Source organism: Centrocercus urophasianus, unplaced genomic scaffold (assembly GCF_019232065.1).
Source record: "Centrocercus urophasianus isolate 14NV4802_14NV808 unplaced genomic scaffold, USGS_Curo_1.0 seq_12, whole genome shotgun sequence".
NCBI classification, from domain to species: domain Eukaryota; kingdom Metazoa; phylum Chordata; class Aves; order Galliformes; family Phasianidae; genus Centrocercus; species Centrocercus urophasianus.
The window spans coordinates 47,796,563-47,821,477 of NW_024884364.1; the positions used below are offsets into that span (position 1 = coordinate 47,796,563).

At 38.8% G+C, this 24,915-nt stretch overlaps 1 protein-coding gene across 1 annotated transcript; it reads right to left on the reverse strand.

Moving 5' to 3' along the window:
* Positions 1-2,846: 2,846 nt before the first annotated feature.
* MSL3 (MSL complex subunit 3) lies at positions 2,847-24,843 on the reverse strand. Its single transcript, XM_042810288.1, has 13 exons — positions 24,705-24,843; positions 22,372-22,454; positions 21,719-21,814; positions 20,888-20,988; positions 20,001-20,089; positions 17,341-17,463; positions 16,739-16,899; positions 15,112-15,270; positions 14,390-14,652; positions 14,103-14,212; positions 13,816-13,915; positions 13,323-13,407; positions 2,847-3,719 (listed from the first exon to the last, which is right to left on the reverse strand). The coding sequence occupies exons 1-13, from the start codon at positions 24,801-24,803 to the stop codon at positions 3,620-3,622; spliced, it is 1,569 nt and encodes a 522-aa protein (XP_042666222.1). The 5' UTR covers positions 24,804-24,843; the 3' UTR covers positions 2,847-3,619.
* Between the last annotated feature and the right edge of the window lie 72 nt (positions 24,844-24,915).

Sequence of the window (24,915 nt, forward strand, 5' to 3'; positions counted from 1 at the left end):
ACCAAATGCCTTGATAACAATTATGATGCAAACATGAAAAGCAGTAACCGCTTTTTATTTCCTATCAGCCTTTTATTTCCTCTTGTGACTGCAGACACTTCTCAGCATTATGAAGAGCAACATGATCCCACACCGGTGCCTGACAAGTTCATACTGGACATCTCAGACGCAGCAGCTGACTCCACCAAATGCTCACTGAGCTCAATGCTCACGCCAAATACTAACTGAAACCCCAACATCTGCATGTGTTTTCTTTCAGAGTGGGGCATAAAGCATACTTTAGATCCAAAACACTTGTGACCAGGTGCTATTATCTCGGTTAAAGATGGCACTATACAAAAGCATGAGCTTTGGAACAGAGTTAATTGTTCCATGGAGTTTGAAACACATAGCAACACAGCACCAAAACGAAAGGCGATGCAAGAGCTCTAAATGGCACATGTGAAAGAACAGCACCACCTGGGTTTTTGGAAGTGTAATAGGTGCAGTAAAATAAAAAACTAGAAATTAAGCTGAAGAACATTAGGGTTACATTTTGTCGAGTTCCTTTGGTCATCTGAAAACACTTCACTCAGTTTCATACTGTCATAGCCCAGTGTCAAGCCGCTCACATACCTCAGTGCTGACAAAAATCAAAGGCAGCACGCTTCAGTTTTCCTTTGCCTTCCCACAGGAAGGGTCAGACAGCAGTATTCAAAACCCTACACCATACTCAATACACTGACACTGCCCACTCTTGAAGGTACGTGCAAGAACTTACCTTCAGAAATTCACCAGCTTAAGTACACACTATAATCACACAAGTATAACTTCCTCAAATGCGTACAAAGAATACACCCTCAGAAGCAGGGCACATGTGTTACAGCAGTGCCAGTTTAACTCATTACTGTCTTTCAAGCTGCTTCCTCAGCTCAGCCTCTCCTTTGCAGCAGCCTGCTGGCAAGCATGGTCATGAAATACTCACAAGCCTGTTTCAGTCAGGTTTTTGTGTTTCTTCAGCTAACCTTAGCCATGCTGACCGAATGAGGTAAGAAAACACTGATATGAGCAGCTCTACAAGCAGCAAGCAGTGAATGACAAAGAGCTAAGCACAGAAACATCTTTATCTGTTCGGATGGCTATGAATCCCACTAAAAACATCTATTAAGGACATTTAAAGAGTTATAGTGAAAAACCCAGAAGTATGGTTACAGTATTAAGTATTAAGCTTCCCTGTCTACCTAAGATTCTGGATACTTCACTGGGAATTTTAGGGCTAACCTGTTAAGTTCCAATATAATTTAGGACTACCAAGAACTACTGATCCCCAATTTGGTTCAAGTTTTTGCAAGTTTCTTGCATTGTCCCCGCTAAAAATAAAACTGAAAAACAAGCAAAAAACAGAAACACCACACCCAAACATATGAAAATAAAATCTGCTAAAGAAAGTGCAACAGTAGGGAAGAGGAATGTCAGAGATGCACATTGATGTAGCCGAATATAAACACGTTTTTATAAATTCAGAGATACTGTCCTGGGAGGCCATGCCAACTGAAAATGTCAAGAAGTACAAAAAGGTGATACTTTTGAGAAAAGCTTTTTGGTTGTTACAAGTAAGACAGCCTGTAGTATCTCCAATAACAATTTCAAGTGAATTTTAAAACCATCAAGTTTGTTCATTCCAGACTATGCTAGCTGGGCCTTCTCTTTTGAGAATCATTGTGACCTAGTAATGAGTCAATAATGACAATTAATAACTACTGCAAACAGAAACTCTCATCACAACAATTAAACAGGCAGACAATCACATTTAAATTGCATCTGGTACTCAGATGCAAACAGGAGAACAAAAATTTCCTCTATTATACACAGTAACATTCCTACACCATAACTGATTAAGGATGGAGTTTCAGGCTGCATTCCAAAGACAAATGTCTCATTAGATTGTCACTGGAATTTTGTTGAATCATCTTTATAAAACACTACAGTCCAAGCCTAGAATGAAACACTTGCAGCAGAGTAGATTTTGAAGTATTTGGAATCCGTTGGATTCAAAACTTCTGTAATTTGAGAAAGACTAAAGCCTACAATTTTTGTATTGCAGAAACACAATAAAAAGAGTAGCACTGAACATTAACCTTTAGAAACAAGGACCAATTTGCTTGCATCCATGCAAAACATTTGTTTAGCAACCATTACATTCAACAGAGTCTTTACATAAGCTTTTCTAAAGAACAGAGCCTAAATTGCTAAAGCTGAAGTAATCCCTAACTTCAGTTCAAAAGCTTAACAAACCAGCTCAGTGCTGAGAAGAAAGAGAATGAGTGTCAATAGTAGATTTCAGATTTGCTTTGCCCTTAGACTAAGTTTTCCATTTACGTTTGTAAAATAATTCCTACCTACTAGCTTCTCCAGATCTGTCAAATATTTTGTCTTTTACACAAAGTGTTCTAAGAGAGGTTTGGTAAAGTAGGAAGGATTACAAAGGGAAGAGGGCACTAGTCCGTAAGTCTGGAGTCCAAGTTTCTGCCCACTGTTTGTCTTGACAAGTAAGAAAACTCTAAAGCACAAGAGTTCTATGCAGTGGACAAGGTTTTGATGATGTTCAAGACAAGAATATTTCAATTACATTCTACTGAATGTATTGTTACTGATATAAAATAAGTTGTGACTGAATGCCAATTTCCAGAGGGGATGTGTTAAAGAATGTTTCCCTACCCAGTTTTAAAGACTGGGTAAGAAAACAATGTTAGAGAAAGAGGTTTCTTCCCTGCACTGTCAATACTCCCATCTAATGCTATGCATACTTAATCTCAAAAATATTAATCAAGCACAAGTAAGACATTTTAGACAGTCAAAACCACACATTTAAGAAGCAGTCATTATGTTCTTTATTAGGAAAAGAGTACTTGCCAGTTAAACTGCCATGACTTTATTGACTTTTCCACTTACTTGTAGAAAATCTGTTCTTTTATAATGGCTCTGGAAATCTGTTATAGCCAGATAGATGTTGTATCTCTGGCAAGGCATGTTCTCCTTGGAACTCTGATAGCCTTACCATGAGCTAGCGACATCTTTGCAAAATGCAAAGTAAGCAACACATCTTTTATTTAAGCAAAGTCACTCTTGAGGCTGATGTCATACTAGCCAAACAGCAAGATAATCCTTTAACTTAAGCAACCTTTTTTAAGTTTGACAAAACGAAGTGCAATTTGCAAGGAAAAATTCATAAGATACTAGTTATGAATTCTCTTCACGTAACTGCGTAGTCAAGTCTTATTACTCAGGCTGGAAAGGATCAAGCTAAAACAAAATTGCAATGTCCTGTTGCTAATGCATCTGCTTTTGCCTCCCTTTTTAATAGTTCTATGCAGTTCTATGCATTAGCAGACAGAATGAGGCGTCTTCATTCATCTGAAGCAGAGTTTGATTCAAATCCCTAAGCAATTCACAACGCAGTCTATACACACTTTCTGAGAAGAAGTTCCTCATTCCTGCTAAGTAATCCAGCCGTCACAGAAGATATCCCCCTATTTCAAACTCCAGAAGTTGTTTCAATTCTTTTCATCTTCATCTTGTAGCCACATGGTAGCACTGTCACAGGCTACATATAGTAGAGATTCAATCTTTATTAATAGCTTCAGTAGATTGCCCGGGGATTTTTAGTACTGTAGTAGGCTTCACAGGCAGCTACGTAAGCAGATTCTGGGAAGAAATCATCGTGGTATTCTGCTAAAAACCTAAGCAAAAGCACACACAAAAAAAACAATGAGAAAACAGAATATGAAACATTTAACAGAAGCAGATTTCTATTCATTTTTTAAGCTCAGCAAAACTACAGCCTGCAAGTTAAGAATTATTACATTTTGAAATATGTCACGCAAAAAGTTTGCCCTGTTTTTATTTATTTGTAAGTTCTGCACAGTAACAAACTTCATTTGTAGAAAATTATTCTGAAATTCAGGTGTGTGAAAAGTCTTACTAAAGCTCCACAATAAAAATCCACAAGCTGCACTCTTCTCTAAGTACAGCTACAGAACTATTGGGGAAAACAAGCAAAAAGATGCTTTTCCAACTTATGTCAGTCACACACTCAGCTTAGTATTTTCATTTACACAAGAAGTCAGGCATGCCAGTATTAAGTATCTTACTTAATTGGCCCGTAATCATTAGGTCAAACTGTAGCCTTTCAGGCAAATAAAACTATGATTTATTCTTTTGTGTGACTGTGCATTTAGGACCTCCACCCTTCTAGTGTGCTTGATTTTTGCATTTGTTGTTGAAAGACATACGTATCTTTTGCAAATCTGTTCCCTAATTTCAGATTTCTCCAGTCTGCTCTTCAAATATTGTTCCCACAGCCAAGCACTCAATATTTTAACAGGTCTGCTAAGACACAACCCTTTCCCGGCTCATTACAGAAGCCGAACACTGTTGTTTAGTAACACTAGTAAGAAAATAGCACCCTGGTCTTGTCTTTACATTCAGAGATGTGTGTTATGAAAATGGGGGTGTGAGGGCAAAACAGTTCTTAAACCTGATGCATACGAACAAACTTTACTTCAAAAAACTGAGCTTTGCATAACAAACACTGAACAGAACTCCCAATAAAAAAAAAGAACTGTAAGGTGAGCGCAATTAAAACTGTACCATTTCTCCAACATCATTTGCTACTCTGCCTAAACTAGGCAGATCCTTTGATCTTAAGAAAGCCCAAGTGTTGAAGAATACTAATAAGATGGTTATAAGAGTCTTATACAAGGCAAGGGAAATTTAAAATAAGAATATATTAACTGCTGAGAGCTCATACAGAAAGGTTACAGCACACAAATGGAGATAAATGATGAAGATTGACTCCAGTCCCTCCCAGTCCTTTTACCAAAACATGGTCACCAAACAATTGCAAAAGTAGAGGCATACCTGGTTATATCCCTCTAATTCTTGGAAAAGCAATGAGAGATATAGGTTTCTTAGAACAAGCCAATTATTTTATGTTCCACCATTTGTTAAGAATCCACTTTGTCAGTATCTGTTCTTCCCTAAGAATTCAGTAATTAACACTACAGAGAGACTTAGGCTAGTTTCTGGTATTAAGCATTTCAAGGTTAAGACATGCAAGTGTATTGATTGTCCAGCAGTTCACTTCCAGAAGATGAAATGGGGGTTTATTTTTGCTTTTAGACATCACCCAAGGAATTAATCAGCAAAGTCTTCATTACATACTAATAACAGCATCTGAAGAACGACCTGGCAACATTCAGCTGCTGTAGTTATTGCCAAGAAGGGAGAAAGCTATCTCTTGTATTTAAAGCAAGGACCCAACTCGCTCTGCCACAGACTGACACCACATAAGCTATCATAACAAACAAGAGCTATGGTGAAATTCCACACAGTCCTCATTCACAAAATCCTGTCTGTCAAATACATCAGCATCTCTTCTTGTTTATTAGTATTCATGCTATGCTAAGTTTCTCACTGGTTCCAACAGCAGCTTTGAACTTCACTAAGTAGCACAAAGCAAAACAATTACACTATACAGTTTTGAGAATTCATTTAAAATATATATATGGAAGCCAAACCAAAAAAGCTGCATTTAATTTTACAGCACTGTTACACAGCTGCATTATACTAAATTCTTGTTCACAGAAATAAAGACATTTAAATAGATGAAATAAAAACAGCAGTGAAATTTTTCTCCATGAATGAACAAGATGCAGTCAATCAATGCAACAAGGTGAGTGCAGAACCCAAAATAGTTAAATGTTGAAAAGAGAGAAGACCAGAAAGATATTTTATTCTTTCCTCAAACTAGAAGAAAAAAGCCTAGAACAGAACAAGTCTAGATTAGAGCCACTAATACTTGATTAACATACTGGTTGAACCATACTACTTAGTGACTTAATTAGGCCAAGTCATTAATAGTCACCATCTACTTTTCTACACGAGGCCATAAATTGCTGTAATATGTTAAAAAATACTTTCATAAAATGCAGAGACACTCCTTAGAAAATGATCTATAGAAAACAAGAACCATTCACACAATCAGATCTTCCTAATCTTCACAGAAGCATGCTGTTTTATTTGCACCACACACACTCTAGCAAAACTACTTCCCAAAAGGCACTGAAATAAGAGCAATTTAAAGTTCAAAACAGACCTGAATAATCATTGTGATGATCTCTGATTGTAGTCAGCTATAAATCACTTCTGAGGTGATGGGTGGCTGGCATGGGAGTGCAATAAGGCATAAAATAAAGCCTTGCATCTAATTTGTAACATACTCAGATTGCACAAGATGAAGATGTTGCACAACAGAAATCAATTACCAATTCTTCATTAACACATGTTAAACAGTGACTGAAAACCACAGGAGTAATTGAATCGTTTTCAAATTGTGCCATATCCTCTAAAACACAGTACCAAAGAGCTGGAAGCATATGAGTTAGTACGTTTTAAAAGGGCAACACTGAAAGAAAGGAGCCTTTAAAAGAGATCTGCGTGTTACCAAAAATTTTGAGTCTGTGTAATGGGAAACAAGTTCACTCTCTCTTAAAATTTTCTTGACTTTTGCTTAAGTTTATTGGTCATAAATGGCACTTTGGTGCAAGCTGAAATGACAGCTGGTAATGCTGGGAAATTTTAGCTGAGATGTCTGTGGCATACCTGCAACTCCAAAGAGGGAAAAGAACAAAGAGCAGATACAAGTTACTTTCGGTAGAAAAGTGGTAGGAAACAGATGAAACGACACCAGGTCAGTTTTTGACCCTTGCCTACCTGTATAAAAATAGCAGCAGCCCTTCTGCAGCAGCTTCCTATCCATACTACACCCGTGTAGGAAAAAAGCACAGAAATACTGGGAGTCTCAAAACTCTTAGCTATTGGATATTTTACTAATGCTTTGCTCTTGGAAAACCTGAAATGCACAAAGATCAATTACATTGAACCTGCAAGTTGTGAGCCAAAGTTCAGACGCAGAGGGCACTGTACTAACTTAGTAGATTCAAAATGTTCTGCTACAGATCAGAACTCACACTGCTATTTATCTCTTCAGAAATTGCTTCAATACTCTTCCCCTTACAAATCCAGGAAAAAATATCACCTGCTGCTTTACTGCTTTTACATTTTTATACTTTTTACAGAGCTTAAATCTGAAGAGTGAAATTGCTTTCTAGTGGAAGTTTGGAGACACATCATACACATACTTCCTGATGAGAGACTGCACACTTATTTTGCTGAACACCCACTAAAACAACACTTACAGTTTACCCTCGTTTTCAGAACGTGGATGTAATGACATAACATTGCTATTTCCCTCTCTACCACAGATTCCTAGAAAAGCAACACTTTGGAAAGGGCTAGGAGATGGAAATCAGAAAATAGATGCAAGGGCAACCTAGCTTCAAGAATTCTTACATTCTGCACCTCATACAAGGCAGTCCATTAACAAGTTTACCTCAGGTGACTCCAAAGCAATAGCCCCACAAACACACTACCATCTGGCTGTGAGTTATACAGGCAGATCTACCATGAAGAGGCACAGAGCTATCATTACCCACATTAAAAGGCCACTTGGCACATACGTCAGGAACATTTATCAGCAAGGTCACTGAGTTAGTATGAGCTTTAAGAGCAACATCTGATACCAAAAATATTCTTGTCCAGGCAGCCTCAACACAACTTACTACTTTAACAATTTTTGCATGAAAAAAACAAGTCTTCTGGATGTCAGCTATCACCATATGAACAAGTTAAGGGACTGCCTGATAAGTGTGAACATTCCACAGAAAGGAAATCCTTACTTTTACCTTATATTAAATTTAATAATAAATAATACATAGATTTAATACAAATTTAATTCTCAGCTATAGAGGTATGATTTACAGATACATAACATATAATACAGAGGAGAAAGAAAATATTTCCAGGAAATATTTCCATCCTGCATACTTCAGCTATTTATCTGAGCTCTAGAAGGTAAGCAGGTGTTCCACAGAGATCAGTAGCCTCTGCTAAATACTGTTTGAAAGGCATCTGTATTGATTTATCTGAAGAAATCTGCTGAAAGAACATGATGACTCATGGAGTTCGTACCCATCTCTTCAAAATAAATGTTTTTTCAGATTAAGAAGCTGCCTCCTCTACGTGACCACTACTGAAAGGCAGCATTTTAAGCCTAAAAGGCTTAGTTTCATACAAGGGTTTATGCCAACACCTGCCTCCCTATCCCTACCAGCTGGGGGTAGGGAGGCAAGCCTCCAGAAGGACACTCAGGAAACCTTCAGATGCTTATTCTAATATCCAATATCCCAAGAAACCAGCAGCCTTGTTCTGCTGACTAGACTTTCACCATTCACATATATACAGAAACCAGGATCATCCTCCATGGACTTTAAAAGGAAAGCACAGATAACTCTGAATATGCTAAGCTGCCAACATAACCCAGGAAACCAGAGTGAAAATTAAAAGATACACCACTACTTTTGGGAAAACAGTTCTATAAGACCGATTACATTTATTCTTGGTTGCTCTCAAAGGCGAAGACTCACTTTTGGCAAGTCCATTACAGATCTCAGAGCTAATTCCTAGAGCTATCTTCTGAACAAGCTGCCGTAAGACAAAATATTTTGGGCACACTCTACTGTAGATACAGGATTAAAATACTATTCTGATTAGGGATATGCTCCTCAGTCAAATACATAGGCACCTGATGACCTGGTAAGCTGAAGGAAGAGCAGCAATCCACAACGTACAGTTCCCATAAATACTTTTGATAAAGCAACCCTAACCCTAAACCCCACTTGAGAACAGTAAGTGTACTGAAGGAGATTCTTCAGACCAACCAGATGGAGCACAAGAACAGAGACCAGAAAACAGAAGACTCTACAGTACGAGTCACTTCTTACTGATTTACAAGCATTTACTGTAAAGGTGCCAAAAGCCTGGGAGGAACCAAAACGGCTGTTAGCCTTCTGGCCACCCAATGAATACAACGAAACTAAAATGCAAAGGTGAGTACTGGCCCAACACGATAAGGCACATACATTCACTGTGCAGGCAAAGGTCCTTCATCGCAGTGTTTCAAAACTTTAGAGCTACAACAAGTAAAGGAACATTTTTTTAATGATTATTATTTGGAAACCCCTACCTGGCCACTGACATTCAGAACTTTGATTCTATCATATTTAAGATACAATTCATTTAAGCTTTCTAATACGTTCTAATTGCTGTACTGCAAGAGTAGTTTTTAAGCAAGGAACCAATTAATCCAAGAATTGATATGCAAACAGAGAAGTGCTAATTAACAGGAGAAAAATAGCAGAATCATATACTTGGACTTATCAAACAGGATCATTTCCAATCTGCTGTCACTTTGCAACATTAAGGCATAACGAGATGAAACTCAGTCACAAGCAGCTTTACATAAAGATGTTTTCTGTTTCACTCACCATGTGCAGTACTTCTTTTTTTTTTCCCTTTCTCAGAAAGCCACAAATACTCTTTCATTAACTGCACATTAGCACAGACTAGTGGCCATAATTTACCACTGCAATTAAGTAAACTACACTCAAGAAACATTGTGACACCAAGAACAGAGGTCTAGTTTATAAGATTACTTCTAACAGCCCATAATCCCTCTAATAAGTGCTTTTGGAAATGCAGAGCTCTGTGAATTGGTCACTTTCTGACATGGCTCCCTCCCCATAACATACTCAACAACACTGCAGGTACTTTTTCATCCATGGAGCAGATTCACACAGTAAGTAAAAGGAGGTTATAAAATATCAGAAAAATAATTAAGAATTTACTTACAGGAAACACAGAAATCAATGGGTTTCAACAAAACCAAAGAATTTAACTATTAAGAACATATTCTTCTATAATCTGAAAAGCTACGGGTACTTGCCAGGCCAAGGCTAACATCACAACCTTTAAAAGCATTTTGGGAATATAATTGTTCATTTACTCATTCTTTGCTTCCAGAAACTTGAAACACCTACATTTCTGAACCACAAACTACACCGACAGAAATTACCTCAAAGAAAATGAGTCTTGCTATTTTAAAAATAACAGACAGATTATAGTCTCCTAACTCTTAAGCATGTACTGCTGGTCAGTAGCCCTGGGACAACAGTTTTCCATGTCAAGGCTGTATTCAAAGAGATGGAAACAGGGAAGCAAACTGGCACGTTCTTGCCTGTTGTTTAAACAGCATCTGGAGGCATGCTAAGCAACTCACAATAAAGAGAAGTCATGTACAACACAACACATCTTGTTCATAAGCATTTTAAGAAAAATATGACTGAAGTTGGAATTAGTTAAAAGGCAATACTTGATCTCTACATTTACCAACTGTAGGGAGGTTTAATCAAGTACACTTTGGTAAGAAAACTACCAGTCAGCAGGCAACAGTTATTGTGGTAGCTTCCACTGTTTGCTCCTGCAAACTAAATTCCAATTAAGAAATGTTCTGAAGCCAACAAGCAAGTAGGTCACTTTTTCAGACTCCTGCTCTTCTACACATATTACGAATTATTTCAGGACCACACAACTTGAAGTGAAGACTAAGGTTGTCATTTAATTTGAGAAACTGGTTTTCTTCACTCCTGCAAATTCTGCAAATGAGAAATCAAATGTTATGTTCTCCATGAAGAAGTGTTCATTATGTACTCACAGAATGCTGCACTATGCACAAAGAGTACAGCCTCTATTTAATATGAAACTCAAAGATAAATTTCACATACTCCTTAAAAATTGCTGTCTGGAAAACTGAGATCAATCTTGATGAGCAGCAATCTGACGAATGAAAAATATTACTGATGTAGCATCTTGAAGTGAATTTAATGCATCTATAAAGTACCGAGTAAACTCAATCAAGCCAGCTTGCAGACAAAGTGGTACATTAAACAAGTCTCAGTTTCTAAGCCCACATGAGATTAATAGTATAAATGTTAAATGAAACTGTAAATTTCAGCAATAATAATTCAAAATGAAATCAGTAGCTATGCCAAAACTGAATCAGCTGTGTATCACATTAAAGTTTTAACAAAGTGAATAAACTGCTTTGCTTGGAGTACTCTGCCTAGAATTTAAAGAAGGTTCAGGAACAGTTTTTATTAATGCTAACAGACAGCTTCAATCCCTTTTCTGCTATTAGAAAAATAAAGAAAGACTGCTTCAAGCTTGTCAGCGCAGAGTAATTCACTGCAAGAAATTAGGCACTTCACTTCAGAGTGCCTATCTAATGTATACAAACTTTGTAAGATAGTTCTTGTTTTAAAAAAACTAAGCCAGAGCAGAACTGATAAAAATATTCTTAATAAGCATCCATTCACCCCTTTGTTCCCCAAAAGGAAAAAAAAAAAAGCAATCTGAGGAAAAAATGTGTACAAGACACTGCCTCAAACTTAATTTTTTCCTCTTGTGATGAGAAGCAGGTAACATAGAAGTATTTCTGTTACAGAGATCAAGTCTGAGGTTCCAGAAAAGTTACTTAACCACATTCAATAACATATGGGAAAGAAAAACACCCAAAGGAAAGATGTCTTAAAGCACCAGAAATACATGGTGTTTTTCGTTTAAAATAAATAAATAAATAGCTACTGTCTTCTATGTAGAACATACAAATTTACAGCACCACATCTAGTAAGAAACGGAGTTTAAGAACAGCATTTGTGATAGAGCTATGCAAAATTAAACACTTCCTACAGCAGTAACCGCAGTTCTGAATGCTGTTAAGAAATGTTCTCAATTTGACAACTTCTGACCGTGTTACAGAACCTTTTCAGTATAGAAACCGTAAGAACAGCATCAGTAAAACAAAACATCAGCAAAAACCAAGGGCTTAGAAAGCACTGTCAAACTGTGCCCAGTCCTCCGATACTGTCATGTATCTGATCAGCTAAGAATATCCACGCTATGCTCATTCAAGGGTGGAGGGGATGGTGGTGTCATTTTGGTTTAATTGTAATCTGGTCTTCAGCACTGAGTGCCCCATAGCACTGCAACATGGTTCTGACTGTCTTCCAAAACGAATCCAGTTTGTGCATTCTGAGACTAGTGTGCAATGCAACACAAAGCACGGTAAGAAGGAACTAATGAGACGTTTGCTTCAAAAGCACAGCATTATCTGAGCTAAAAATGCTTATATGGAAACACCCACTTTCTCCTATTTATAGATAGCTAGACATTTGAACAAGATGATCAATGGAAGAATACAATGTATTTGGACACAGTATGAATTTTAGTCACTTCCCTACTTGTACGTGGGAGCATCTTTCCTCCTTTATCCCACCCCATTCCACTTCAGCTTATCCATATAACAGGATAAGGGCATTTAAGACAGAGTTAAGACCTGCTCTGACACAGAGGAATCAGAACAAGAAGAGGTCTGGAAAACTGATCTGATCAACAGTAGATTAAGCATCCTAAGTATCATTCACTACAAGCAGAGATTCCTAGTACCTGGCTTCCAAAAATAAGTATTAATGCTGTCCCGTTTAACAGGATAATGAGTACTAATCAGAATTTGACAAAACAGAAATGTAAAAAGGAATCAGTAAAACTCGAGAATGAAATTATTCAAGAGAAAACATCCTCCAGTAGAAAACATGTTGAGACATGTATTTTCAATGAACAGCTAAAATAAAAGCATTTTGAAGTTTGCACATGGATCATCAGCTCTCCTTGAGCAAACAGGAGGTTTGATATCCTAGAGACACATTACATTATTTTTCAGTAAAGTATTTGACCAGTGCTAAGATGGAAGTCCCATATTTATACCAAATGTTTACCACTTACAGCACCTCCTTACCAGTTTTCTCTGTAAAATTTGTTTTTTGATGTGCTGATGCTGCACAGTACAGCACTGTCTCAGACACCAGAGCCAAACTACAGTGCAGACATACTAATGAGAGTAATGACAAGTATATCATAGTGCAGACACAGCCATGCTGCCTCTAGCTACAGCATTACAGCGAGTTTGGGTACCTCTACAATACACTGCACAGTGTAACAGATAAACTTTTCTGTTCAAATGCAGAGCTAGAACAGTCTTTTATTACAACAAACACCATCATTAATAAGAGGTTCTTCCTATCACACAAACTCGTATACTGAAGTTCCCTATCACTGTTTATTAAAACATTAAGTATTGAAGTTAAAGGAGACCTGAACTTCATCCACTATTTTTACTTCTGTAATTCATTTTGTCATGTTGTTGCAGCTATGAAAATTAACACCTCAGAAACCTCTTGGCATTCTGGAATGCTTAAATCTATGTAACAATGTAGCCAGTACTACTGTGGCAGATTACCTTAGAACACATTTCCTTAGAAACACATTACCTTAGAAACATTTCAAAGTGTTTTACTAAAGCCTTGAGGTTCTTGTCAGGAAAGCACATCTTCCCCAGTATTTCTGGTAGCTTTACTGTAAATAAGAAAAATAATGTTTACATTTTTCTTAAAAAGCAATTTCTAGTTACATTTATCCACAGTGTAAAAAAGAATCTAAGAATCCATTTTCACTGCAGCCTCCACTTTTCTTTGAAAGATGCTCAGTCATCTTCCAAAACCTCACCATAACAAACATGCTCAGAAAGCAGATGTTGCTGGGTTTAACGTTTGATAATGCATGGAAGCAGCACTTCTTTACCTTTTTGGTTTTTGTTAAATGAATACTTACAGACAGTAAAAGAAAACTGAAATAATGAACAACATCTTAAGGGTTTTAAGCAGATTAAAATTTACATTTCTCCAAAAACGAAAGAAAAAAAAAATCACGCTCACTGCCAACAAAAACAAAAAGAAAAGCAGTTATGATTCCACAGAAGTTTACCAAACATGCGTAGCAAATGTTGAGATCCATAGATGTACGATGGAGGCGGTGGTTGATCACTTGGTGGATAGTTCTCTGGCATCAGTTTCCAGGACAAAACCTGAACGTAAAACGTGTAAGAGTTATAAGATTATTACAGCATCCTAATGAGTTTGGTTTGTATAGAACTCCAAAACCTGAGTGAAGATAGAGTTACTTCTAAACAACACCTTTTCTCAGGCAGTCCTACTCTGAGGCCCACTGTAACTTTGAACATTTAATCTAAGCCAATAATGAAGACCTCTTACCTCATTCAATTCGTTGTTCCTTCTACCTTCAAAGCCGGTAAAAACTGCACTCCCCTCTTTGCTAGGAGTCAGAGTTATAGGTGAAGATGATCCACTATGAACAGGGGTTTCTTCAAAAAAGAAACAAGTATATATATATAACAATTTTTTGTGGAACAATAGTGATAAAATATTTAAAGTATTAAAACACAGGAATTTATTGAGTGCTTCTCATTCAGCTCACATGACGTTAAAAAGGAACAGGATTTATTCTTGTTCGGAGTAACAACCATAACAGTAAAACCTACTTTTCTCCAGGTGCAAGAAGAGCTTTGGCATAGAAGTTGGGGTCTCCAGATGCCGCCGTTTAGGTTGTGGGGAAGCACTACTTTCAGACAACCTGTCACAGTTAGAGGTATGCCGTGTAGAACGTCTCAGTGATTGCAGGATTTCAGGTTCAGCCTTCCTTCTTTTTGGTGTGGCTGGCTCTGCTGTTGCAGGCTGGCTGTCTGTTGACTGAGGTGTTGGTGGATTCAGCAGAGGTGGGCTTGGGGAAAGCTCCTCCTGATTTCTAGGAAACAAACACAACTTCACAGAACTGAAAAGATCAGGTGATCTTTCCTTGAAACTGTAAGTCTCACAAATCTTATTAAACAATTATCTGAATTACACAGCCTCCTTTCAAGAATGAGCAAAGTAACGAGAGCTTATTTTAAATAATAGTTTCCTGAAGCATACTTATTTTAAAGGTTAATGATCATAAATTAAAATTACATCAAAATGTAATTTCATGAAGTTGCAGCATAAATCCAGTCAGTACAAACCCTTTTTTCAGGGTTAATCAGACAGAAATTCACAACTTGTATTCTGAATTCAGGCAAGAAATTCAGAGAGCAGGTAAGCAATTCATCAAGAAGACTACTTTTAAGCCAAAGCATATGAGAAATCGTGGCATTCTAAACACATAACCATTTTTTATTGCATTTTTCTCATGAGATAAGCAGTATCATACTCTCTATAACCTATGTACCTGTTAGTATTTGTTGAGTTCTCTTTGATAGGAAGAAAGAATTTTGATGAAGTCACCTTCTTAAATTGAGCTTGCTCATAAGGATAGAGCAAAATTAATGGGAGTGTGAAGTCAAACGTTATTCTCAGCCCATCCACCATCTCCTTACACAGCTCAACACTACAGAGAAAAAAGAGGAATTTCAAAGACACGCATCAAAATATTCTGTTCTGTAAGGGGAAATTCCTACATCTTAACTATGACATACTGATTGCATCCCTTCCCTTTGTAATAAGCAATTAAAAGCATACTAAGTTTATTGTATTTAATAAGAGTCATCTGTCAGGAGAGTATAAGTATTTAATAGACGGAATCCCTGCCTAGAAGCCACATGCAGAATCTGAACTACAGCAGCTAAGATGCAGTTAAGGCTGTGCTTAAGAGATCTCCAGCAAATCAAGAAAAAATGATGTATTTGCACTAGAGCAGATCAGCTTCCAGCAGTCTGCTCCTAGTAGGAATGTACAACATTTAGAGGCTACAAGGGATTTCTGATGTAGGTTTCTGTAAAATAGCCATGTTGTCAGGCAATGGGCAGTGTTAAAGAAACATGAACTCAAGCATCCTGGCTACTTACAGCACCTCTGATATCTGTGCAGGACAAAGATAATCACTGCTCAGTTCTCAAGCACATATATATGCATGTGGCATGATCAAATAATGTTACCAAGATCTACATTAGAAATTCTCTATCTCCCATTAAATCTGCTTAAACTAACACAAAACAAAACAAAAAAAAAAAAAAAAAAAAAAAGAAAAAGAAAAACCAATCAAATCACTATCTGTAAGTTGGGTCAGGCAGCACTATGTGCAAAAATTGCACCACATTTAAAAAGGTCAGTCATCTTCCATGCAGTAAGGAATGTACAATAGCATTATCAGTTCAAGCTCATCTACTAAAAGGCTCACTGAAATTCTGAAATCATGACCTACTAAAGCACATTATTAAGTCACATAAATATACACCTTTAAAAATCAAAATGTAAACATCACCTTTCACTCATACTCCTGTCTCATCTAACTTGTTTGGGAGATTACTTTACGAAGAAAATATAAGTAATCTGTCATGTAATGAATGACATCAACAAAGTGAAACACTCACGTAGACCAAGATATTCCAGGAAATAGCAGTGTTATACAGTGCTGAAAAAAAATCTTGACTTTCGTTATGTTCTATGTTTGATAAAATGCAAAATTTCACATTAGTGTAGACTGAATGGAGCAGCCTTACTTAATATTGAAAATCTTTATGAAAGAAAACTGCAAAAACGCAGACTTAACAGGAAGAAGATGACAAAGGTCAGTTGAAAATAAGATACAAAGATGTAATCAATTTTAATAAGCAGGATTGGTGCGACTGTAAGCATTCAGTTTTCCTGCGTTTTGACTCTAAGGTTTAAGAACACATGTCATTAAAACAAATAATCTGCACTTGGAGTGTTATTAGAAATGCCTGCATATAGCGTTTAACCTTTGTAAAACAACAGTATCATTACAATATAAACCTTAAGACAGATTGTTTAGCCTTAAGACAGAGCACAAAATGCAAGTTAATTCTTCTCATGGCTGTATGCTAAAGCTTACTTACTTCTTCTCTGGTGGCACATAATGAAGATTCATATTAGCATGTGGAGTCACCTGATGGTGCCGAGACCTTTCGTTGGCTGAAAATGCAGCATTAATAGCAAAATGTTTCACATACGACTCCAGGATGGTTATTATATTTGTCTGGCAAGGAAGCTTCACTAGCTGAAAAAGAAACAACAAACCGATGTCTTACAAAATTAATTAATAAATACAACTATCTAAAGCAGGAGCTAATGAAGTTATGAGTTTTTTAAAGACTCTACTGCATAAAGTTACTTCAGGAGTGATTAATTTCAATCTCTAAAACTACATTTTCAATTGTTTGTAGATATTTAGAAAAAAATAGATGAACTATAGTAATTACATTTTCAGCTTTAAAGAACTTGCACTCCTGAAACAAGCCAGGTACAGAAGCGTTAAGCCCTTACATAGAATGACAACTCACTGTTCTTGCTATACAGAAGTCTGCTCCCTGCACTCTTTCTGCTCTTCCTTACGCTACCTGAGCTTTCCTTTGCAACAATGCTTAAAAAAGGGGTTGCCATATATAAGCATTTTTGACCCCACATCATGCATATTAACTTCACTGCTTTTATTTCATACCCGTTTTCTTCTATTAATATAGTAACAGTCTTCTTCAAGCTTCTTTTTCAAGACTTCAGGAATTTCTATGTTTATTGCTCTTTCTTCCATTTCCCTTTTTGAATGAGTGTCTTGATCTTCTTTCTACAAGAGGCCAGTGCAAGAAACAATACAGTGTTTGTGCTTATTAATATTAGTGAAAAAGAACTTCAACACATTCTTTGACATTCAGTGAAGTTTTGACACACAACAGTAAAACTGCATTACTTTTATAATAAATAAGTTTATAGTAGCTGTACTGTAAGCAATAACACCGCTTTCATATCATCTGCAAATTCAGTTTAATTTAGCATTCACTTAATTAACACAAAGAAACAAACAGATTGATTATGTTCTGCTGCTTCAGATCACCTATGTTACACTGGTTTAATATCACAGGCCTTTAGAGCAACTACTTATGCCGAACTTTGCTTTTGCTAAAGCAGAAGAGAGATGTTTTTTCTTGAAGTTTGCCTTCCATATTTTAAAGGCCAGCACTGATAGACTCACTTCACAGGAAAATACAAAAGCTACCAAGATGCTACTGCTGCATCCAACCTGAGTAGACCAGTAAGATTTTACAGCACCTACAAAAGCAGATAATCTAGTTTGTTTTCTCCACACAAACCTTATGTGTTGCAAGGGAGAAAAAAGCAGCAAATGTGTACTTAAAGATTACTATCAAAATTCTACAATATGACATCACAGGTAACTTTCAAAAACTCAACCACAGTAAACAATTTACATTTAAATCACAGAACGGTTTGGGTTAAAAGGGACCTTTAAGAACATCTAGTTCCAAACCCTTTGCTACAGGCAGGGACACCTCCCACTATACCAGGTTGCTCAAAGCCCCATTCAGCCTGGCTTTGAACAACTAAAGGGAGGGGACATCTGTAGCCTCACTGGATAACCTGTTCCAGTGTCTCATCATCCTCACAGTAAAGAATTTCTTCCTAATATCCTCCTTTTCAGTTTCAAACCATCTCCCCTCTCCCATCACTGCATGCTCTTATAGAAAGCCTCTCCTAGCTTTCCTGTCCTCTTTCAAGCACTGGAAGGCTGCTATAAGGTCCTCCCAGAGCATTCTCTGTGCTGAAGAACCCCAACTCTCTCAGCCTATCCCCATAAGGTACGTGCTCCAGCCTTCTGATCATCTCTCTGTGGCCCACCTCTGGACTTGCTCCAACAACTTTGCATCCCTCTTGTGTTGAGGGCCCCAGAACTGGACACAGTACTCCAGGTGGAGTCTCAAAAGAGCAGAGTAGAGGGGCACAATCACCACCCTTGGCCTGCTGGTCATGCTTCTCTTGATGCAACCCAGAATACAGTCAGCCTTCTGTGCTGCAAGTGCACACTGCTGACTCATGTTGTGTCTTCCATCAACTAACACCTGTAAATCCTTCTCCTAAGGGTTGTCCTCAAGCCACCCAACCTGTATCTTTGTTTGGGATTGCCCTGATACAGATGCAGAACCTTGCACTTTGCCTTGTTGAACTTCATGAGGTTGGCACAGGCCGATCTCTCGAGCTTGTCTAGGACCCTCTGGATAGCATCCCTTCCCTCTAGCATGTCAACTGCACCATTCAGCTTAGTGTCATCTGCAAACATGCTGAGGTCTGCACTTGATCTCACTGTCCATGTTGCCTACAAAGATGCTAAATAACACTGGTCCCAGCACTGATCCCTGAGGAACCACTCATCACTGGTCTCTACTTGGACACTGAGCCATTCACTGCAACTCTATGAGTGTAACCATCCAGCTAATGGGTATCCAGCAAGTGATCAACACTTCAGATCCATTTTTCTCCAATTTAGTTTGACCCTGTCAAATGCTTCACAAAAATTCAGGTAGATGACACTGATTGCTCTTCTTCTATCCACAGATGCTGCAACTCCATCATAAAACACCACCAAGTTTGTCAGGCATGACTTGCCTTTAATGAAGCCACGTTGGTTACTACCAATCACCTCATCTTTATTTTCCACATGGTTAGTAGGGCCTTCAGAAGGATCTGCTCCATTATCTTTCCAGGCAGAGGTGAGACTGGCTGGCCTGTAGTTCCCTGGGTCTTTTTTCCCTTTTTGAAAATGGGAAAATCAGTGGGAACTTCACCAGACTGCTGTGACCTTTCAAATTTAATGGACAGTGGCTTGACAACTTCAGCAAACAGTTCCTTCAGAACCCATGGATGGATCTCATTGAGTCCCACATACTATGTGCATCTTCAGTTCTTCAGGTGGTCTCAAACCTGATCTTCACTTACAGCAGGCAGATCTTCCTTCTCTAAGTTCTTACATTTGCTTTTTGCAGCTTGGGCAGTGTGACTCTTCACCTTACCAATGAAGACTAACTCAAAGAAGCCATTGAGCACCTCAGCTTTCTCTGTATCCCTTGTGACCAGGTCTCCAGCTTCCTTCCTGAAAGGGCCAACATCTTCCCTGGCCTTCCTTTAATCACTGATATACCTTTAGAATTTCTTCTTGTTCCCCTGTAAATCCCTGGCTAAATTTAATTCTATCTGGATTTTAGGTTTTCTAACCTATGTAAGCCACGAATTGGTGACATATCCTTCATTTCAATTTCTCCAGCATTTTAAATACTGATTTTTAAATTAAAGTCAAGGAGACAATAAACATACCATTTCTGTCCTCTCTTCTATGTCACTTTCTTCACTTTTTATTTCTTCATCTGTTCCTTCATCACTGTCATCAGAAGAACTACTTACAGCTGTGTAAAAGAGATTTCAGATATTTTTTACATTATTACATTGCACACCTAAGTTATATTTATAACAAGTAGTTATTTTTATGTTATTAGAATTGTTCATTCTTATTAAGCACACAAGCAGTATTTACAGCACGCAAGAAGCTTCATGAAAATGGAAGACGAGAAGTTTACAGAAGTACTCCTACATTCCTTCTAGATGAGACACACAGTTCAGAAAGTCTCTTTATATTGCTGTATACACACAAATATTTTCAGTTTTTTAATTGAACTTCAGTTCTGAATATGGGATTAATGTATTAATTATTCAATCAGGAGACTGCCAGAACATCAATGAAGTGCCAATGTTCTTGATGGCTTCCAGGTTACAAAGAAAAGTGAATTGAAAGAGCTGGCTTAAGAGTGAAATCAAGTAGTCAAATTAGGAAAAAAAAGTCTTATTACCACCTCCTCTGAAATACACAGAAACATTAGCGAGCAAAGTATCTAACTTCTTTACACCACAGAAGGAAGACTAGGGACTTCTTGCACATAACAAACAAAACTGCATAAAACTCTGATATCACTGACTGGAAGAGTTGAGTTGACAGAAGAAAAAGTCTCTGGAACACAAGAAGAAATGTGGTACCCCAGGCTAAGAGATGCTTTAACATGAAACACTGCACTCACTCTTAATATGAATGCCTCAGTACAGTTCCATGACACTCATGTCATCCTAAAAGCAAGTTAAAGTGCTCACTGTACCCACAGCTCAGCATTAAAGGCGTTATGCTAGTTACTAAAGAATAAAAACTAACTCACTTTTTTCGCTATGATGATCATTTTCCTCAGCAGGAAGGCTTTTTAAAACAGAGTCAACACCAGGCAACCTGCAACGTCTCTTCTTTCTTCCTTTTCTTCTCCTATAGAGCATAAAACAGTTCACTTAAACTTGGCCAATCTCATTTTACAGAGTCACAGAATCGCAAGGTTGGAAAGGACCTGCAAGATCATCTAGTCCAACCACCCTCCTATTCCTATTAGTACCACAAGCTACTAAACCATCTCTCGTAGCTCCTCATCCAGGTGCCTCTTGAACACTGCCATTTAATATGTTTATCTTAGCTAACACCAGTACATGAAAACACACAGGATGTATGTTCAGGTTATTTTCATGAATTAACACTGAAATAATTCAGGCAATGCTCATTTTACAGTAGATACCTTCACTACCTTTTACTTGCCTTCTCAAGCAGATCCTCAAGCCACATTTAATTGATATTAAAGTATTGCCTCTGACTCAAAAGTACCTCAGGCCTCTCTAAGTTGTTTTAGAAGTACCTTTCTTTGAGAAAATGTAGTCCCAATAAAAAGGCATCTCACAGCAATAGTTAAGAATAACATATAGTTATTAAATGTAGACAACGCTTAAACAACATTAAAACATTGAGCAACATTTAAACCTACATGTTTGGTAACAACATGTAGCTATGCACCTTTGAATGAAAGAGAAGCTCCCAAGAACACGCTGACTGCACTGAATAGGCACATACCACCTACAGCATGAGCTTAGAGATCAAACTCACATACACCTACAAAAGTGGCTGGTCAAATCTGAAAAATCTTCATGCTGAAACCAAAAGTATTACTTACATGCGAGCCACAGCCTTCCGTGCCAATTTACGCTGTAATCTGCGATTTTCATCAGTATCACGAAGGACATGATCTTCAGCTGCCCATCTATCCCAGCTAAGGAGTGGTCAAAAGAAAGTTACTAATGGCTTACATACATTCCATTCATGATTGTTGGTAAATTAATACATGTAAAATGTAAGAAGTACTATCTTAACATCATTCAGAAGCAACACTGAGTTACATTCTTCAGTATTCACATGGCTTCCAACTGACACTGCTATGTCAAGACTGGAGAGCTTCTAGGCATCAAATGGTAACGTTTGTAGCACCAATATGTGCTATAGACCATGGTCAGAGACTGCACTCATCTAACCACAATAGGCAAACTACCTTACGTCTAATGAAGGACAAAAATCTTTTTATTACTGGAAACCTGGGAGCCACAGTATACAAATATCCCATAAAGTTTAAACTGATGGTTAGCAAAATGATCCACTGATATTTAAAGATAGAAACTAATCAGCCAACACGTTCAAATATATTAAAAGCACTCATAGATTAAACATACTCATACAAACATTACGTCTTGGACATTCTACATAACATTTTTATCTGCCAAAAATAAAAAAGGAAGTAATGAAAGAACAAAAATTAGGTATACAGGTTCTTACCTTCTGTTCCAACCGTTAAAATGGATTAGATATTCTGGAATTTTTCTGCCTTTCTCATCTTTACCAACAATAATATCAACAATCTGAAAAGTGAACAGCACATATTACAACACTTGAAAGAATGTGAACTTCTGAATGTTTAAGGAACTTATACACACAGGAAAAAAATATGTTCAAGACAACTAGAGTTTTGTTATTGACTGTTTATATGAGAAAAATATATAAACTATACCAGTGGTGAGCAAAAGTCGCTTTTTTTGTCAGACACTTCTAAAGTGCTGCTAGCCATCTTTATCATGCCCTCTGAACAATGCTTTCAAGACAATGTGATATTGTGTTGCTCTACAGCAATATGGATGTGTAGATAAACTATACCTCTTCAGGAAGCAATAGTACTATATGTAAACCTCAGAAAGACTGTTCTCTTGAGCACATAATCTAGCTCTGAAACACAAAAATGTCTTGTGGGTTTCTGTTTCTTTCTCGCTCACTTAGGTAAAATGACACAGTCATAAAATAGCTTGGGTTGGAAGGAACCTCAAAGACCACCTAGTTTCAGCTCCAAAAATAATTATCTCAGGCACCCACAAGTTTATTTTGATCAAGTGTGGTCAAAGTGGAAACAAAAATCATTATTTACACTAGAGGCATTTTCTGAACAGTTGTCTGGGGAGGAGGCTTTCTTCGTCTTTCTCTCATTAGCAAGACACACCGATGAACTGCATTACATGCTCTTGTTTGTTTTTTGTTTGTTTGTTTTTTTTTTGTTTGTTTTGTTTTTTAAATCTGCTTTCTTCTCAGAACACAGAGATTCAGTATTTAAAAAAAGAAAAAATAAAGTACAAACAGCCAGTCAAAAGAAAAAGATATTTCACAATGGATCATTAAGAAGATCAATAGGACTACTAAAAACAAAGGAATCATCCCACCCTCATGTGAATGGGCACACCACATACATAGGTGAAGCCAGTGGATAGGCTACAGGAACTTTTAATTTTGGAACCCAGAATGTAAGGAACTGTTGAACCAAGGAGAGCGTTGCTAGAGTCCAGGGTATTTGAAAGTAAAGATAAAGGTGCTATTAAATTTCTGCTCTGAAGTTGCCTCTAAGGCCTGCTGTGATGGCTGTTGGGATGGCTGGAACATAACAATTATTCACTATGAGAGTGGTGAGATGCTGGAACAGGCTGCCCAGAGAGGTTGTGGATGCCCTGTCCCTGGAGGTGTTCAAGGCCAGGTTGACATGGCCCTGGGCAGCCTGGTCTAGTATTAAATGTGGAGGTCGGTGGCCCTGCATGTGGCAGGGGGGTTGGAGATTCGTGATCCTTGAGGTCCCTTCTGTGATAACAATATTTGGAGAAACATGAGGACAGCTCAAATTCCCGTGGAAAGGCGTTTGGAAAACACTGACTGACACTACTAGTAAATTCCTAGCACAAAAGTACCATCTGGTCAAGAATCCAGCTGTAACATTCCTTTTTGCCCCTCAGTGGACAAGCAAAACCAGTAAACAACCCCCACCACGCAAAGTAGGATCACAGAATCACAGAACGGCCAGGGTTGGAAGGGACCTCAAGGATCATGAACCTCCAACCCCCCTGCCACATGCAGGGCCATCAACCTCCACGTTAAATGCTAAACCATTGACAGGTTCAGAACAGGTCACTTTTGACTGAAAAATTCAGCTCGTGTCGCACCAGCGCTCCCAGAAGCACCGGACCTACACAAAGCCCCACAAAGTGCCGGCAGCTGCACAAGGGGCCAGGCCCGCAACGCAGTCACCTGACGGACCGCCACTGCAGACCGCCGCCCACCGCTTACGACGGTTTTTCTACGCGCACCGCCGCTGCGCTCACACCCTCTGAGGGGGAGGCAGGCAGGGAGTAAGGAGGCTGACGAGCCACGCTAGGCTAGAGACAGAAGGAAAAAAAAAAAAAATGGGGGGCCGCTCAGCAGCGTCCAGCCGCGGCCGCATAGCGCGGTGGCACTGCCGCACCGAGGAGCGGCGCCGTTCGCCGCCTGAACAGAACACAAGGCCCCGGCTCCGCCCGCTCCTGTTAGCGGCCAGGCCGAAAGAGCGGCTTTGGGGGCTCGGCCGCCGCTCCGGACCCGTTCTCTCCCGCCGTCCGATCCCCGCGCCCAGTGGCAGCGGCGGGGCCGCCCCGCCTGCCCGCGGCCGCGTCCCTCTTCCGCCCTTCCTCCGCCGCCCCCAGCGCGCGCACCCGGAAGCGGAGCGGCGGGAGCGCGCGGCGCACCGACGAAGGAGCGTTAAGGGCGGCCCCGCCTCTCCGCTGTCCGGGGCTGAGGGGCAGGGTGCGAGCGCGGCCGGTCACCTTGGCATCATAGAGCACTTTAGCCTTGGTGGGGTCGGGCTCGAAGCAGAGAACTCTCTCCCCCCGGTGGAACTTAAATTTCATTCCCCGCGAGGTCATTTGTTCATCATGGCGCAAAGGAGAGCGTCCCGCCCCGCCCGTCGGGGTGGTGCTGCCGCCGGCCCCGCCCTCTCCGGCTCCTCGGGCGGTGGCGGCGGGGTGGCGGGCTGCC